The sequence below is a fragment of the Pongo abelii genome, chromosome 6 (assembly GCF_028885655.2).
Source record: "Pongo abelii isolate AG06213 chromosome 6, NHGRI_mPonAbe1-v2.0_pri, whole genome shotgun sequence".
NCBI lineage: Eukaryota > Metazoa > Chordata > Mammalia > Primates > Hominidae > Pongo > Pongo abelii.
The window spans coordinates 7,583,086-7,601,167 of NC_071991.2; the positions used below are offsets into that span (position 1 = coordinate 7,583,086).

The 18,082-nt window shown below is 58.5% G+C and overlaps 1 protein-coding gene and 1 long non-coding RNA gene across 4 annotated transcripts in view; both read right to left on the reverse strand.

Moving 5' to 3' along the window:
• The window catches only part of LOC134761745 (uncharacterized), an 89,374-nt gene that overhangs the window by 42,471 nt on the left and 28,821 nt on the right, over window positions 1–18,082 (reverse strand). The gene's annotated exons all lie outside the window — the stretch shown is intronic.
• Window positions 10,915–17,203, reverse strand: LOC129056442 (olfactory receptor 7E24-like). Of its 3 annotated transcripts, XM_063725910.1 has the most exons (4): window positions 16,967–17,203; window positions 15,153–15,580; window positions 13,830–13,877; window positions 10,915–11,811 (listed from the first exon to the last, which is right to left on the reverse strand). In XM_063725910.1, exons 2-4 carry the CDS (start codon window positions 15,187–15,189, stop codon window positions 11,387–11,389), a joined length of 510 nt encoding a protein of 169 aa, XP_063581980.1. In that variant the 5' UTR covers window positions 15,190–15,580; window positions 16,967–17,203; the 3' UTR covers window positions 10,915–11,386. The 3 variants fall into 3 exon arrangements, with proteins under 3 accessions (XP_063581980.1, XP_063581981.1, XP_063581982.1); XM_063725911.1 differs by lacking the exon at window positions 13,830–13,877 and having other exon boundaries at window positions 16,967–17,202; XM_063725912.1 differs by lacking the exons at window positions 13,830–13,877; window positions 15,153–15,580; window positions 16,967–17,203 and adding an exon at window positions 11,919–12,586.

The window sequence follows — 18,082 nt, forward strand, 5'->3', positions numbered from 1 at the left end:
CCACTCCCCGCCTCGCGGGTGCCGCACCCCTGCGAGGGGGCTCCTGGGAGCCAGGGGGGGGACTAGGGGGCTGGCTCCCACTCCCCGCCTCGCGGGGGTGCCGCACCCCCCTGCGAGGGGGCTCCTGGGAGCCAGGGGGACTAGGGGGCTGGCTCCCACTCCCCGCCTCGCGGGGGTGCCGCACCCCCTGCGAGGGGGCTCCTGGGAGCCAGGGGGGGACTAGGGGGCTGGCTCCCACTCCCCGCCTCGCGGGGGGTGCCGCACCCCCCTGCGAGGGGGCTCCTGGGAGCCAGGGGGGACTAGGGGGCTGGCTCCCACTCCCCGCCTCGCGGGGTGCCGCACCCCCTGCGAGGGGGCTCCTGGGGAGCCAGGGGGGACTAGGGGGCTGGCTCCCACTCCCCGCCTCGCGGGGGGTGCCGCACCCCCCTGCGAGGGGGCTCCTGGGAGCCAGGGGGGACTAGGGGGCTGGCTCCCACTCCCCGCCCTCGCGGGGGGTGCCGCACCCCCCTGCGAGGGGGCTCCTGGGAGCCAGGGGGGACTAGGGGGCTGGCTCCCACTCCCCGCCTCGCGGGGGGTGCCGCACCCCCTGCGAGGGGGCTCCTGGGAGCCAGGGGGGGACTAGGGGGCTGGCTCCCACTCCCCGCCTCGCGGGGGGTGCCGCACCCCCCTGCGAGGGGGCTCCTGGGAGCCAGGGGGGGACTAGGGGGCTGGCTCCCACTCCCCGCCTCGCGGGGGGTGCCGCACCCCCTGCGAGGGGGCTCCTGGGAGCCAGGGGGGGGACTAGGGGGCTGGCTCCCACTCCCCGCCTCGCGGGGGGTGCCGCACCCCCCTGCGAGGGGGCTCCTGGGAGCCAGGGGGGGACTAGGGGGCTGGCTCCCACTCCCCGCCTCGCGGGGGGTGCCGCACCCCCTGCGAGGGGGCTCCTGGGAGCCAGGGGGGGGACTAGGGGGCTGGCTCCCACTCCCCGCCTCGCGGGGGGTGCCGCACCCCCCTGCGAGGGGGCTCCTGGGAGCCAGGGGGGGGACTAGGGGGCTGGCTCCCACTCCCCGCCTCGCGGGGGGTGCCGCACCCCCCTGCGAGGGGGCTCCTGGGAGCCAGGGGGGGGACTAGGGGGCTGGCTCCCACTCCCCGCCTCGCGGGGGGTGCCGCACCCCCCTGCGAGGGGGCTCCTGGGAGCCAGGGGGGGGACTAGGGGGCTGGCTCCCACTCCCCGCCTCGCGGGGGGTGCCGCACCCCCCTGCGAGGGGGCTCCTGGGAGCCAGGGGGGGGACTAGGGGGCTGGCTCCCACTCCCCGCCTCGCGGGGGGTGCCGCACCCCCCTGCGAGGGGGCTCCTGGGAGCCAGGGGGGGGACTAGGGGGCTGGCTCCCACTCCCCGCCTCGCGGGGGGTGCCGCACCCCCCTGCGAGGGGGCTCCTGGGAGCCAGGGGGGGGACTAGGGGGCTGGCTCCCACTCCCCGCCTCGCGGGGGGTGCCGCACCCCCCTGCGAGGGGGCTCCTGGGAGCCAGGGGGGGGACTAGGGGGCTGGCTCCCACTCCCCGCCTCGCGGGGGTGCCGCACCCCCCTGCGAGGGGGCTCCTGGGAGCCAGGGGGGGGACTAGGGGGCTGGCTCCCACTCCCCGCCTCGCGGGGGGTGCCGCACCCCCCTGCGAGGGGGCTCCTGGGAGCCAGGGGGGGGACTAGGGGGCTGGCTCCCACTCCCCGCCTCGCGGGGGGTGCCGCACCCCCCTGCGAGGGGGCTCCTGGGAGCCAGGGGGGGACTAGGGGGCTGGCTCCCACTCCCCGCCTCGCGGGGGGTGCCGCACCCCCCTGCGAGGGGGCTCCTGGGAGCCAGGGGGGGACTAGGGGGCTGGCTCCCCACTCCCCGCCTCGCGGGGGGTGCCGCACCCCCCTGCGAGGGGGCTCCTGGGAGCCAGGGGGGGGACTAGGGGGCTGGCTCCCACTCCCCGCCTCGCGGGGGGTGCCGCACCCCCCTGCGAGGGGGCTCCTGGGAGCCAGGGGGGGGACTAGGGGGCTGGCTCCCACTCCCCGCCTCGCGGGGGGTGCCGCACCCCCCTGCGAGGGGGCTCCTGGGAGCCAGGGGGGGACTAGGGGGCTGGCTCCCACTCCCCGCCTCGCGGGGGTGCCGCACCCCCCTGCGAGGGGGCTCCTGGGAGCCAGGGGGGGGACTAGGGGGCTGGCTCCCACTCCCCGCCTCGCGGGGGGTGCCGCACCCCCCTGCGAGGGGGCTCCTGGGAGCCAGGGGGGGGACTAGGGGGCTGGCTCCCACTCCCCGCCTCGCGGGGGGTGCCGCACCCCCCTGCGAGGGGGCTCCTGGGAGCCAGGGGGGGACTAGGGGGCTGGCTCCCACTCCCCGCCTCGCGGGGGGTGCCGCACCCCCCTGCGAGGGGGCTCCTGGGAGCCAGGGGGGGGACTAGGGGGCTGGCTCCCACTCCCCGCCTCGCGGGGGGTGCCGCACCCCCCTGCGAGGGGGCTCCTGGGAGCCAGGGGGGGGACTAGGGGGCTGGCTCCCACTCCCCGCCTCGCGGGGGGTGCCGCACCCCCCTGCGAGGGGGCTCCTGGGAGCCAGGGGGGGGACTAGGGGGCTGGCTCCCACTCCCCGCCTCGCGGGGGGTGCCGCACCCCCCTGCGAGGGGGCTCCTGGGAGCCAGGGGGGGGACTAGGGGGCTGGCTCCCACTCCCCGCCTCGCGGGGGGTGCCGCACCCCCCTGCGAGGGGGCTCCTGGGAGCCAGGGGGGGACTAGGGGGCTGGCTCCCACTCCCCGCCTCGCGGGGGGTGCCGCACCCCCCTGCGAGGGGGCTCCTGGGAGCCAGGGGGGGGACTAGGGGCTGGCTCCCACTCCCCGCCTCGCGGGGGGTGCCGCACCCCCCTGCGAGGGGGCTCCTGGGAGCCAGGGGGGGGACTAGGGGGCTGGCTCCCACTCCCCGCCTCGCGGGGGGTGCCGCACCCCCCTGCGAGGGGGCTCCTGGGAGCCAGGGGGGACTAGGGGGCTGGCTCCCACTCCCCGCCTCGCGGGGGGTGCCGCACCCCCTGCGAGGGGGCTCCTGGGAGCCAGGGGGGGACTAGGGGGCTGGCACTCCCCGCCTCGCGGGGGGTGCCGCACCCCCCTGCGAGGGGCTCCTGGGAGCCAGGGGGGGGACTAGGGGGCTGGCTCCCACTCCCCGCCTCGCGGGGGGTGCCGCACCCCCCTGCGAGGGGGCTCCTGGGAGCCAGGGGGGGGACTAGGGGGCTGGCTCCCACTCCCCGCCTCGCGGGGGGTGCCGCACCCCCCTGCGAGGGGGCTCCTGGGAGCCAGGGGGGGACTAGGGGGCTGGCTCCCACTCCCCGCCTCGCGGGGGGTGCCGCACCCCCCTGCGAGGGGGCTCCTGGGAGCCAGGGGGGGACTAGGGGGCTGGCTCCCACTCCCCGCCTCGCGGGGGTGCCGCACCCCCCTGCGAGGGGGCTCCTGGGAGCCAGGGGGGACTAGGGGGCTGGCTCCCACTCCCCGCCTCGCGGGGTGCCGCACCCCCTGCGAGGGGGCTCCTGGGAGCCAGGGGGGGGACTAGGGGGCTGGCTCCCACTCCCCGCCTCGCGGGGTGCCGCACCCCCCTGCGAGGGGGCTCCTGGGAGCCAGGGGGGACTAGGGGCTGGCTCCCACTCCCCGCCTCGCGGGGGGTGCCGCACCCCCCTGCGAGGGGGCTCCTGGGAGCCAGGGGGGGACTAGGGGGCTGGCTCCCACTCCCCGCCTCGCGGGGGGTGCCGCACCCCCCGAGGGGGCTCCTGGGAGCCAGGGGGGGGACTAGGGGGCTGGCTCCCACTCCCCGCCTCGCGGGGGGTGCCGCACCCCCCTGCGAGGGGGCTCCTGGGAGCCAGGGGGGGACTAGGGGGCTGGCTCCCACTCCCCGCCTCGCGGGGGGTGCCGCACCCCCCTGCGAGGGGGCTCCTGGGAGCCAGGGGGGACTAGGGGGCTGGCTCCCACTCCCCGCCTCGCGGGGGGTGCCGCACCCCCCTGCGAGGGGGCTCCTGGGAGCCAGGGGGGGGACTAGGGGGCTGGCTCCCACTCCCCGCCTCGCGGGGGGTGCCGCACCCCCCTGCGAGGGGGCTCCTGGGAGCCAGGGGGGGACTAGGGGGCTGGCTCCCACTCCCCGCCTCGCGGGGGGTGCCGCACCCCCCTGCGAGGGGGCTCCTGGGAGCCAGGGGGGGGACTAGGGGGCTGGCTCCCACTCCCCGCCTCGCGGGGGGTGCCGCACCCCCCTGCGAGGGGGCTCCTGGGAGCCAGGGGGGGGACTAGGGGGCTGGCTCCCACTCCCCGCCTCGCGGGGGGTGCCGCACCCCCCTGCGAGGGGGCTCCTGGGAGCCAGGGGGGGACTAGGGGGCTGGCTCCCACTCCCCGCCTCGCGGGGGGTGCCGCACCCCCCTGCGAGGGGGCTCCTGGGAGCCAGGGGGGGACTAGGGGGCTGGCTCCCACTCCCCGCCTCGCGGGGGGTGCCGCACCCCCTGCGAGGGGGCTCCTGGGAGCCAGGGGGGGGACTAGGGGGCTGGCTCCCACTCCCCGCCTCGCGGGGGGTGCCGCACCCCCCTGCGAGGGGGCTCCTGGGAGCCAGGGGGGGGACTAGGGGGCTGGCTCCCACTCCCCGCCTCGCGGGGGGTGCCGCACCCCCCTGCGAGGGGGCTCCTGGGAGCCAGGGGGGGGACTAGGGGGCTGGCTCCCACTCCCCGCCTCGCGGGGGGTGCCGCACCCCCCTGCGAGGGGGCTCCTGGGAGCCAGGGGGGGGACTAGGGGGCTGGCTCCCACTCCCCGCCTCGCGGGGGGTGCCGCACCCCCCTGCGAGGGGGCTCCTGGGAGCCAGGGGGGACTAGGGGGCTGGCTCCCACTCCCCGCCTCGCGGGGGGTGCCGCACCCCCCTGCGAGGGGGCTCCTGGGAGCCAGGGGGGGGACTAGGGGGCTGGCTCCCACTCCCCGCCTCGCGGGGGGTGCCGCACCCCCCTGCGAGGGGGCTCCTGGGAGCCAGGGGGGGGACTAGGGGGCTGGCTCCCACTCCCCGCCTCGCGGGGGGTGCCGCACCCCCCTGCGAGGGGGCTCCTGGGAGCCAGGGGGGGGACTAGGGGGCTGGCTCCCACTCCCCGCCTCGCGGGGGGTGCCGCACCCCCCTGCGAGGGGGCTCCTGGGAGCCAGGGGGGGGACTAGGGGGCTGGCTCCCACTCCCCGCCTCGCGGGGGGTGCCGCACCCCCCTGCGAGGGGGCTCCTGGGAGCCAGGGGGGGGACTAGGGGGCTGGCTCCCACTCCCCGCCTCGCGGGGGGTGCCGCACCCCCCTGCGAGGGGGCTCCTGGGAGCCAGGGGGGGGACTAGGGGGCTGGCTCCCACTCCCCGCCTCGCGGGGGGTGCCGCACCCCCCTGCGAGGGGGCTCCTGGGAGCCAGGGGGGGGACTAGGGGGCTGGCTCCCACTCCCCGCCTCGCGGGGGGTGCCGCACCCCCCTGCGAGGGGGCTCCTGGGAGCCAGGGGGGGGACTAGGGGGCTGGCTCCCACTCCCCGCCTCGCGGGGGGTGCCGCACCCCCCTGCGAGGGGGCTCCTGGGAGCCAGGGGGGGGACTAGGGGGCTGGCTCCCACTCCCCGCCTCGCGGGGGGTGCCGCACCCCCCTGCGAGGGGGCTCCTGGGAGCCAGGGGGGGACTAGGGGGCTGGCTCCCACTCCCCGCCTCGCGGGGGGTGCCGCACCCCCCTGCGAGGGGGCTCCTGGGAGCCAGGGGGGGGACTAGGGGGCTGGCTCCCACTCCCCGCCTCGCGGGGGGTGCCGCACCCCCCTGCGAGGGGGCTCCTGGGAGCCAGGGGGGGGACTAGGGGGCTGGCTCCCACTCCCCGCCTCGCGGGGGGTGCCGCACCCCCCTGCGAGGGGGCTCCTGGGAGCCAGGGGGGGGACTAGGGGGCTGGCTCCCACTCCCCGCCTCGCGGGGGGTGCCGCACCCCCCTGCGAGGGGGCTCCTGGGAGCCAGGGGGGGGACTAGGGGGCTGGCTCCCACTCCCCGCCTCGCGGGGGGTGCCGCACCCCCCTGCGAGGGGGCTCCTGGGAGCCAGGGGGGGGACTAGGGGGCTGGCTCCCACTCCCCGCCTCGCGGGGGGTGCCGCACCCCCCTGCGAGGGGGCTCCTGGGAGCCAGGGGGGGGACTAGGGGGCTGGCTCCCACTCCCCGCCTCGCGGGGGGTGCCGCACCCCCCTGCGAGGGGGCTCCTGGGAGCCAGGGGGGGGACTAGGGGGCTGGCTCCCACTCCCCGCCTCGCGGGGGGTGCCGCACCCCCCTGCGAGGGGGCTCCTGGGAGCCAGGGGGGACTAGGGGGCTGGCTCCCACTCCCCGCCTCGCGGGGGGTGCCGCACCCCCCTGCGAGGGGGCTCCTGGGAGCCAGGGGGGGGACTAGGGGGCTGGCTCCCACTCCCCGCCTCGCGGGGGGTGCCGCACCCCCCTGCGAGGGGGCTCCTGGGAGCCAGGGGGGGGACTAGGGGGCTGGCTCCCACTCCCCGCCTCGCGGGGGGTGCCGCACCCCCCTGCGAGGGGGCTCCTGGGAGCCAGGGGGGGGACTAGGGGGCTGGCTCCCACTCCCCGCCTCGCGGGGGGTGCCGCACCCCCCTGCGAGGGGGCTCCTGGGAGCCAGGGGGGGACTAGGGGGCTGGCTCCCCCTCCCCGCCTCGCGGGGGGTGCCTCACCCCCCTGCGAGGGGGCTCCTGGGAGCCAGGGGGGGACTAGGGGGCTGGCTCCCCCTCCCCGCCTCGCGGGGGGTGCCTCACCCCCCTGCGAGGGGGCTCCTGGGAGCCAGGGGGGGACTAGGGGGCTGGCTCCCCCTCCCCGCCTCGCGGGGGGTGCCTCACCCCCCTGCGAGAGGGCTCCTGGGAGCCAGGGGGGGACTAGGGAGCTGGCTCCCACTCCCCGCCTCGCGGGGGGTGCCTCACCCCCCTGCGAGGGGGCTCCTGGGAGCCAGGGGGGGACTAGGGGGCTGGCTCCCACTCCCCGCCTCGCGGGGGGTGCCTCACCCCCCTGCGAGGGGGCTCCTGGGAGCCAGGGGGGGACTAGGGGGCTGGCTCCCACTCCCCGCCTCGCGGGGGGTGCCTCACCCCCCTGCGAGGGGGCTCCTGGGAGCCAGGGGGGGACTAGGGGGCTGGCTCCCACTCCCCAATCGGGGTGTTATTGCTCCACGCTTCGCAGGGTCTTCCCTCGCCCCCTACCATGTGAATCGTAGTATCCGGGGGGGGAGATCGTTGATATTACTCCTCTCATTGCCGGCGTGTATTAATCCATTACTCTTAAACGGTGTTCTCTTCTGCCACTCTTGTTTGACCCCCTGGCACATTATTTTCCGTATTGTGGAAGATGCCACTATTAAAGTCACTGTTGGTATACACCTTGCGATGTTCCTAATATTGTAGAGGAATGTTAATCCTGATGTCACAGGACTCTATACACTCTTGTTTTATTCCCAATATCCTAGCGGGCCTAAAGAAGAATGTCAAAATGTGTGTACACCTTGGGTTGTTTTTGTTAGTCTCCTAATGAGAAGTTACTTCTATTGTCACATGAGGTATGTTCCCTTTGATATGATTCGTAATATGCTAGTGGGATCTCACTGCTTGTGTCACACGGTTTCTCCACCTTGTCAATTTCCTCGTATTATCCTTAGAAGATGTCACTCCTCATATCACAGGGAATGTACACTCTGTGATAATATCGTCATATTCCAGGGAAGTGTTGATTTTCATGTCACAGAGGGTGTACACCTTGTCAAATTTTTCGTTATAGTTTTGTGGGATGTTATTGCTAATGTCACACAGGGTGTACCCACAGTGGTGTTACGTTTAATATTCTCTAGAAATATTACTCGTAAGTCACAGGTCCTGTGCACCCTTTTATATTCTTCGTAATATTCTAGGAAAACGTGACTACTAATGTCACAGGGCATGTAGACCCTGTCATAAAATTCGTAATATCCTTGCGGGAAGTCACTACTAATTTCACAATGAGTGTACACCCTTTGATATTACTCGTATTGTCCTTAGGAGATGTTACTCCTCATGTCCCCGTGCAGTTAGACTCTCTGATATTCTTCATTATATCCTCGGGGGATGTTACTTCTAATGTCACATGGGGTGTACACCGTGTGCGTCAACTGCCTTTGATATTATTCCTAATATACTAGGGGGCTGTGACTTTGAATGTCACAAAGAGTGTACAAAATGTCACAGGTTGTGTATGCCTTATTATTCCCGATATCCAGAAGGATGTTACTCCTAAGGTCACAGGGGGTGCACAAACTTCGATAATATTTGTAGTCCTATAGGGAGATATCACTGTAAATCTCAGTGGGTGTACACTATGTGTAGACTCGCTGTGATATTATTTGTAGTATCTCAGAGATATTACAGTTATAGCTTTTTGTGTTATAGTAGAGTTATATCTAAGACAGTACAAATAATACCACAGTGGGTGTACCTCACGTGGGTACACTCTGTGATATTATTTGTAATATCCATGGTAAACATTACATCTAATATCACAGAGAGTGTTCTCCCTTTGATATTTCTCATACTCTCATAGGGAGATACTGCTTTTAATGTCGCAGTGGGTGTACACCCTGCGTGTACATCCTGTGATGTACCTTACATCACAGGGAGATCTCTCTCCGAATATCACAGTGTGTGTACACCTTGTGATATTCTTCATAATATCCTAGAAGGATGTTACTCCTAACAAGACAGAGGGTGTACACCCAGTGATATTCTTCCTACTAGCCTAGGGAGATGTTACTCCTAATGTCACACGGGGTGTGCGCCCTTGATATTAGTCCTAATATTCTAGGGGGATGTTACTTTTAAAGTCACAGGGGGCGTTTGTAATATCCTAAGGTTGTTCGTAATATCCTAAGAAGATGTTAATGTCACATGGGTTGTACACCCTGTGATATTACTCGGAATATCTTATGGGGATGCTACTCCTAACGTCACAGGCTGTGTACACCCTGTGATATTATTCGGAATATCCACAGAGATGTTACTTTTCATGTCACAGATAGGGTTCACCCTTTGATATTTTTGATCATATCTTAGGGAGATATGACTTCAAATATCACACTGGGTGTACACCCACTGTGATGTTATTCGCAGTACCCTAGGGAGATATCTCTTAATATCACCGTACACGTACATACTATTTGTGTATGCCTACTGGGATATTATTCCCAATATCCTAAAAATAAATAGGACTCCTAATATCACAGTTGGTGTACACACTCTGATATGATTCCTAATCTTCCAGTGGGATGTTACTCTTCAGGTCCCAGGGGGTTAATACCTTGGGACAGTATTCCTCATATTCCAGAGCAGTGATACTCCTAAAGTCACAGGGTGTGTACCCTCTGTGATATTATTCCTCCTATTCAAGGGGACGTTACTCCTAATGTCACAGGGGTGTGTATCCTCTTTGATATTATTCCTCCTATTCAAGGGGACATTACTCCTAATGTCACAGGGATGTACACCCTGTGATATTATTCATAGTATACCACAGGGATGTTAGTACTGTCACAATGCGTGTACACCTCGGGATATTATTCGTAATATCCTAATGTCACAGGAGGTGTGTCCCCTGTGATATCATTCCTAATATCCTAGACGGATATTGCTCCTAACATCACAGGGTGTATACACCTTGTCATATCATTCATAATGTCCTAAAACCACATTATTCCTCTTCTCACAGGGGGTGTTCACCCTGTCATATTATTCGTAATAGTTTTGTGGGCTGTTACTCCTGATGTCACACGGGGTGTACAGAGTCACACAGTGATACGACCTGTAATATTCTATAGAAATGTTACTCGTAAATCACAGGGGCTGCACCTCCTGTGATATTATTCGTCATATTCTAGGGGAATGTCACTACTGTTGTCACAGGGGGTGGACACCTTGTGATATTACTCATCATATCCTAGCGGGATGTTACTACCTATGTCACAATGCGTGTACACCCTGTGATATGATTTACAATATCCTAAAGAGATGTTACTACTAAGGTCACAATGCATCTACACCCTCTGATATTATTCGTTCTATCCTCGGGGGATGTTACTCCTGTCACACGGGGTGTACTCCCTGTGATATTCTTCATAATATCCTAGGGGGATGTTACTTTTAATGTCACCGGGGGTGTAGATCATGCATGTTCAACGACTTTGATACTATTCCTAATATCCTAGGGGCATGTCCCGCCTAATGTCACATGGGATGTTCACCATGTGTGTACACCTGCTGTGATATTATTCGTAATATCCTAGGGGAATGTTACTCCTGATGGCACAGGCAGTGTACACCATGTGTGTACACTGTGCCATTACTTGTAGTATCCTAGGAGGATGTTTCTTTTAATGTCACAGAAGGTGTACAAAATGTCACACAAGGTGTTCACCTTGTGACATTATCTGTAATAGCCTGGAAGGATGGTACTCCTAATAGGTCACAGGGGTGCAACTTTGATATTATTTGTAATCTCATAGAGAGATATGACTTCAAATATCACAGTGGATGTACACACGTAGTATATACCCTGTGATATGATTCATAACACCCTAGGGAGATACAACTCCTGATATCACAGTGCGCGTACACCATGTGTGTACACCCTTGATATTAGTCGTAATATCCAGGGTAAAGATTACTCGTAAGATTACACAGTGTGCACACCCTGTGATATTTTTCATATTATAGGGAGATATTCCTTCTAAGATCACAGTGGGTGTACCCCATGTGTGTATATCCCGTGACAGTATTTTTTGTATCCTAGGGAGGTATTACTCCTAATATCACAGTGGGTGTTCACCCTGTGATATCATTCTTATTTGAACTTGCTGCCTTTTTTAACCCACACTACAAAGGAATGGAACAGATAAGATATTGAGATTAGACTGTCCTGCCGTACGGCCGCCGCAGGACACCTTTAATATCCGTTTCTCAGGCTGTAGATGAAAGGGTTCAGCATGGCGGTGACCACCGTGCACATCACTGAGGCCACTGCACCCTTTCTGGGGGAAGATGACACATCTGAACTGAGGTACCCCCCAACGCCTGTTCCATAAACTCAGCAAACAGCTGACAGGTGAGACCCACAGGTGGAGAGGGCTTTATACTTTCCCACCTGACGACGAAACCCTCAGAATTGAGGAAACAATTTTAGAGTAAGAGAAAATGGTCCCCGAGATGGGAAGAAAAGCAAACATGGCGGCAGGGAAATACATGATGATGTTATTGGTGAAGGCATCACAACATGCAAGATGGGGGAGTTGAGAAGGATCACAGAAGAAATTCGGAATTTCCACATCCTTGAAGTAGGTCATTAGCAAGGCAATCAAGTGGTGCAGCTGGGAGTCTAAAAGACTGAGAAGAAAAAAAAAGACAACAAAACTAGGAAGCCACAGAAACACGGGCTCATGATGACTGAATGATATAGAGGGTGACAGATGGCTACAAACCGGTCATAGGCCATCACACTCAGGAGCATGTCTCTCTTCCGTGCCTCCAAAAATGGCAAAGAGACATCTGAGTCAGGCAAGCCTGCAGAGGAGATGACTCTGCTGTGAGATTGGATGTCCACAATCATCTTGGGGACCGTGGTGGAGGTGAAACCGATTTCAGGCAAGGACAGGTTGGAGAGAAAGAAGTACATGGGGGTGTGGAGGTGGGAGTCAGCGCTGATGGCCAGGATGATGAGCAGGTTCCCCTGCACTGTGACCAGGCACATGGGCAGGAACAGCCCAGCGAGGACCGGCTGCAGTTCTGGATCCCCTGAGAGTTCTAGGAGGAGGAATAGAGAGACATCTGTTAGATTCTGTGGGTCTGCATAGTTTGGACACCTTTTGCCTAGAAAAGAGTGTTGAAAAATCGGAAACAAATAAACAAACCCCGGCATTGTGTCTGCATTTTGAATAGAAGCAATTCACAAGTCATGTTCTCAGATTTCTGAGCAATCCACACTCAGCAATATTTTGCAGTTCTGACAGACTCAATTGTCTTCTAATGCTTTCATCTTTGATTTCTGTGTTATTCATTTCTTCCTGTACACACCTTAGAGACATTAGATTCAAGAATGTTCCAAGAACGAGATCATCATACATAACAAATTTGTAACTGCTAGAAAATACAGCCTATCTTTTCTGAAAAAAACTACGTAAAAATACGATTCTCTTCACTTGAAGAAAAAGGTTATCCTAATTAAAGCAAATTAAGAACTCAAATATTTTAGTCTAGAAGGTTGATACAAATTCCCTTGATTTAGAACATTTATAAACACTGTATAACAGCTGAGACCATGCCATCTGGAAATGAAATTAAAGTTGATAGTTCATAAGCAGAAAATCATTCCACATGCCAGTTAGGTCCTAGTGATTTCATCGTTATGTTTTCTGACTTTTCTCCTTCAAGAGAGTAATTGCTTCCTCAAATCGGTGGGTCTGGCTTTAAACTTCATGTAAGCTATAACTCCTGTCCTTAGCTTAGGAGGACTTAAGAGTTTTCATCAGAAAGTTTGGCCGGACGCGGTGGCTCACACCTGTAATCCCAGCACTTTGGGAGGCCGAGGAGGGCGGATCATGGAAGTCAGGAGATCAAGACCATCCTGGCCAACATGGTGAGACCCTGCCTCTACTAAAAATTCAAAAACTTCACCTGGTACGGTGGCACGCACCTGTAGTCCCAGCTACTCAGGAGGCTGAGACGGGAGAATGGCTTGAACCTGGGAGGCAGAGGCTACGGTGAGCCGAGATCACACCACTGCACTGCAGCCTGGGCAACAAGAGCAAAACTCCGTCTCAAAAAACAAAAAACAAGAGGGATCAAGTAAGTCAAAGTCACACTTATGACAGCCAATTTTTGTGAACCAAGGAAGCGTCAATTCAATAATTAACATAGATTTTTACTTTTGCTCTCTCCTCTATGCCAGGCAAGATATAGGCTCGGGGGAATTATTAATTCAGCTTATTAAATCTCCCAGTTCTTTTCAATACAGAGAATATTTACATGACAAAACTTAAGTTAAAAATATGTTACAAAAAATACTGTTATGTGATGCTGTTTTATTTATGAAACCACCTAATTGCTCTAGGCATCTTTCAAAAATTTCAACTTACCCCGAATTTCAATTTACATTCAGAATATCATCCACATTTTTGTCTTTTTTCAGTTTTCACTGAATGAACGGAATCACCATCTTTTTTCTTTTTTTTTTTTAAGATGGAATCTCACTCTGTTGCCCAGGGTAGAGGGCAGTGGCACAATCAAAGTTCACTGCAACCTCCACCTCTGAGGCTAAAGTGATCCTCCCACCTCAGCCTCCCAGGTAGCTGGCAGTAGAGGCATGCATCATGATACCTGGCTAACTTTTATAAAATTTTTTTGTAGAGATGACATCTTGCTATATTGCCCAGACTGGTCCTGAACTCCTGGGCTCAAGCAATCCTCCCGCCTTAGCCTCCCAGAATGCTGAAATTACAGGTGTGATCCACTGTGCCCTGCCTCACTGAACTTTTTACATCATAAAATTATCTGCATTCTGTACATTCCTTGAGCGCATAGACACACTTTTTCATCACTGGGGACACATTCCTACTATAAGGCTGAGAAAAGAGAAGGGAGTTCAATACTTACTGAATAAATGTAGGCATAAACCTCACTACCTGTTTCAAAGGCCTCATTATTTTCTTCTCTAAGATAGAGTCACTTTGCAGTCATTTACAGATTTCTCTTTAAACACCCGTGGAGCCTAGAAATAGGGGTAAGTGGCTGGACTCTCAGTTCAAAAAGAATGCCATGCTTACCTTGTACATGCTGTAGCACTGCTGCGGCAGCGAAATATAAACCTTGTCCTGCAAACACGAAAACACAGCACACATCTGAATTCAAGGGAAAATCAATGTCCACTGGATAGACGGCAAAGGTACACTGACTCTTGGCCAAACAGTATAATGTTTATAAACTTGGTCCCACCATAGTCGTGTGCTGAAAAAAAGTGTTTCTGTTCTTTTTTTTTCTTTGAGATGGGAGTCTTGCTCTGTTGTCCAGGTTGGAGTGCAGTGGTGGAATCTTGGCTCACTGCAACGTCTGCTTCCCTGGTTCAAGAGATTCCCCTGCCTCAGCCTCCCGAGTAGCCGGGATGACAGGTGTGTGCCACCATCCCTGGCCAGTTGTTGTAGTTTTAGTACAGACAGGGTTCCGCCATATTGGCCAGGCTGGTCTTGAACCCCTGACCTCAAGTGATCGGCCCACCTCACCTCGGCCTCCCAAAGTACTAGGATTACAGGTGTGAATCACTGTTCCCAGCCAGAAGTGTTTACATTCTAATTTGTGAATCAGTAAGCCTTAGTAGAGGAGGGCTTTCAATATAGATGAAGAATAGAAGCTATTAGTGAGATAGGGTGCATATATATTTTTAAAAGATTGTGCTAGTGTAAATGATAAACATAAACCTTTGCTATATACCCCGAGAAACTTCCGCAAAAGCCACCTAGTTTAAATCCGACCAAGTAAGGCATTCAACATACTAATCAATACATTTAAAAAAAATAAATAAACAAACAATGACACATTACCAACAACTCCTCCTCTTGATATTCAATAACTTGTTTCCATCTTTACTGTTTTTCAATTATAGGATTCCGAACAACCCACAAAGTTTGATATACTCAATTTATACAATGAATTCATTAGACCATGTTTTTTATTTTGCCTTAGTTTAAAAATTTTGAACATGCGACAGCACCAGACACACAGCTTCTTAAAGCAGCCCCAAGAACGAATAAAGCAAATAGGAAGAACTTGATTTTAAAATTGCAACCAATTTTATTGTAATTTTATTTGGATGCAACAGCCAGAGAACTTTCCTAAATTCTGAATAGCAAAGATCACCCGTAACTTCACCATACAATTTCAGAAAGATACACTGTGTATGTAAATATCATGACCATCCAGAAATTTCCTTCTGGTTCATTAAAGAACTGTCTGTTCTTCTGTGTATGTAAAGATTTTGCAGGTTTTGATGGGCTAAAGGTCTTACAAAGGTGAAAAAATTATCTTTGGGACAATTCTCCAGCAGCAGTTTTAAGAATTCACTGAACTCTAAAAGGCACGCTTAGAGGTATTACCTTGTAAACTGTACAATGGCTTCACACAATCCGACATTTCTAATCTTCTCTCTTCTCATTCTTTTTCTTTTTTCTTTTTTTTTTTTTTTTGGAGACGGAGTCTCACTCTGTCGCCCAGGCTGGAGTGCAGTGGTGCAATCTCCGCTCACTGCAACCTCCGCCTCCCGGTTTCACACCATTCTCCTGCCTCAGCCTCCCGAGTAGCTGGGACTAAAGACGCCCGCCACCACGCCTGGCTAATTTCTTTGTATTTTTAGTAGAGACATAGTTTCATTTTGTTAGCCAGGGTGGTCTACATCTCCTGATCTCGTGATCCGTCCGCCTCAGCCTCCCAAAGTGCTGGGATTACAGGCTTGAGCCCCCGCGCCCGGCCTCTTCTCTTCTACCTCATTTGGATGATAAAATCAAATCTTATTTTCCTCCTGAAACTGAGGAAAGAGAAGCACATCATGAAGAGAAACATTTCATCTTAGCTACTGAAAACGCTAAGTTCAGTGTCGACCTCTTGTGGCGCACATGCTAATGACAAAACAAAAGAAAAACCGGTTTTAGAAAAACAGGAATTGTAATTCTGGCACTTTGAGAGGCCGAGAAGAGAGGATCACCTGAGCTCAGGAGTTCAAGACCACCCTGGGCAACACCGTGAGACTTTGTCTCTATTTAAAAGAAGAACAGGAATTATCTCATCATTGTGCAAATACTGCCCACCAGTCAGAAAGGCAATTTCGATAGTCAATAAGTCACATCTGAAGTAGCACCAGGTAATTTTTATGAAAACTCAAGTCTCCAGATTTCTTTCCTAGTGCTAATTTGTAATACACCAATGCTTGTAAGAAATAAAGGTGTGCACATCTGCAGACACATAGCTCCCTGAAAATTAAATCCAGCCAGTTCCCAGGCATTTGAACTGACGAGTTTTGTTTTTTTTTTCTTTTTCATTTTCTGGAGATGGGGTCTCTGTCACTCAGGCTGTAGTGCAGTGGCCCAATTACAGCTCACCTGCAGCCTCCATCACTTGGGCTCAAGCGATCCTCTGTCCTCAGCCTCCTGAGTAGATGGAAATACAGGTGCGTGCCACCACGCCTGGCTCATTTTCCGATTATTATTTTTTTTTTTGGTAGAGCTGGGGGTCTTGCTATGTTGCCCAGGCTGGTCTGGAACACCTGGCCCCAAGTACTCCTCCCATCTCCGCCTCCTAAAGTGCTGGGATTACAGGCGCGAGTCAGGGCGCCCAGCCTGGACAGTCTTTAAAAGAACTCTGACTTGCTGGTAATGAAACACAGCTCCGGACATCCTTTGAGAAAGTCGCCGTCCCCACCTCAGAAAAACCACCCACACCCACACCCACACCCCCACACCCCCACACCCACACACCCACACCCCCACACCCCCACACCCCCACACACACACGCCCCGGAATTAATTTCCTCATTTCGGTGAAAACTTTTACAGGGTCCTCCAGGCTTGTATCATTTGAAGGCTAGCGTCTGCCACTCTGCTTCCACGCTTCTAGTTGGGGACTACCCACTTAACAAAGCCAAGTTCAATTTTTAGTTTCCCAGAACTGACGCAAAGCAAAGCGCAAACAGCCTCAACGTGGGGTGTGGAGTGATACCAGACCTGACGGGGCTTTATTCCACAGACAAGCGTGGACCCAGGACCTCAAGCGGTCCCCGCCTGCTGGCAAGACCCCGCCGCAGCCCCCCGCCCGGGCTCGCAACTGGCACAACGCAGGCTAGGTCAGTGCCGCTCGAGGTGGGCAGAACCACAGGGCCACCTCCCCGGGGAGCACCGACGCCGCCCCCTCCGCATACCTCTCCTTCCCGCGGCCAGAAGCGCGGGTTGTAGATGAAGAAACTCAGCAGCGCCGGCGGGAACTGCTTCTTCTGGGCCGCCCAGGGCCCGCTCCCTGCCCTGGCTGCCGCTGCAGCCATCCTGGCCCAGCCCCCCACCTCGGGAGCCTCCCACAGCCGCCCACAGACAGCAGCCACCTGCTACAACATCACACTTCCGCCTCCCTCGCCACCACCCCGGAAGCGATCACCGCTGACCAGGAAGAAGAACCCGCCTCGCAGCGTCGTCTTCTGGCACGCCAGGGTGGCCTTGTTATGTTTCCTGGCCGAGTTTGTTTTTTGCTGGCTCGCGGACTTTTCTCCTGGCTACAGGCGAGGGTTTCTCGTTTCAGGAAAAACTCAGCGGGGCACTGGCTTTTTTTGGATGGGATCTCAGTTTGTCATCCAGGCTGGAGTGTAACGGCGGGATCTCAGCTCACTGCAACCTCAACCTCTGGGACTCAAGCAATCCCCCTGCCTCAGCCTCCCAAGTAGCTAGGATTACAGGCGCCCGCCACCAAGGCCAGTTATATTTTTTGTAGAGGTGAGGTTTCTGTTGCCCAGGCTGCTCTCGAACTCCTGGCTTCACACGGTCTTCCATTTCGACCTCCCAAAGTGCTCTGATTATAGGCGTGAGACACCACCGCCCAACCTGCTGTTGTTTTGGTGGTATTGTTTTTAATTTAATTTAGAGACAGGATCTCGCTTTGTCACCGAGGTTGGAGTGCAGTTGTGCCATCATAGCTCAGTGCAGCCTCAACTCCCAGGCTCAGACGGTCTTCCCACCTCAGCCTGAGGAGTAGCTGAGACCACAGGCATGCACCACCATGCCCAGATAATTAAAAAAAAAAAAAAAAATAGACAGACAGATAGATAGACAGACAGATGGTAGACACAGGGTCTCACTTTGTTGCCCCAGCTGGTCTCGAACTCCTGGCATCAAGGGATCGTGCTGCCTCTGTTACTGGATGGAAGGTCTTGACCGTGGATTGCCCAGGTTCTTGGCGTGTTGAACAAAGAATTGAACAAAATGCACAAAGTAACAAAAGATCAAAGCAACGAAAAGAAACAAAAGAAAAAACCGGAGTAAGGAAGAGA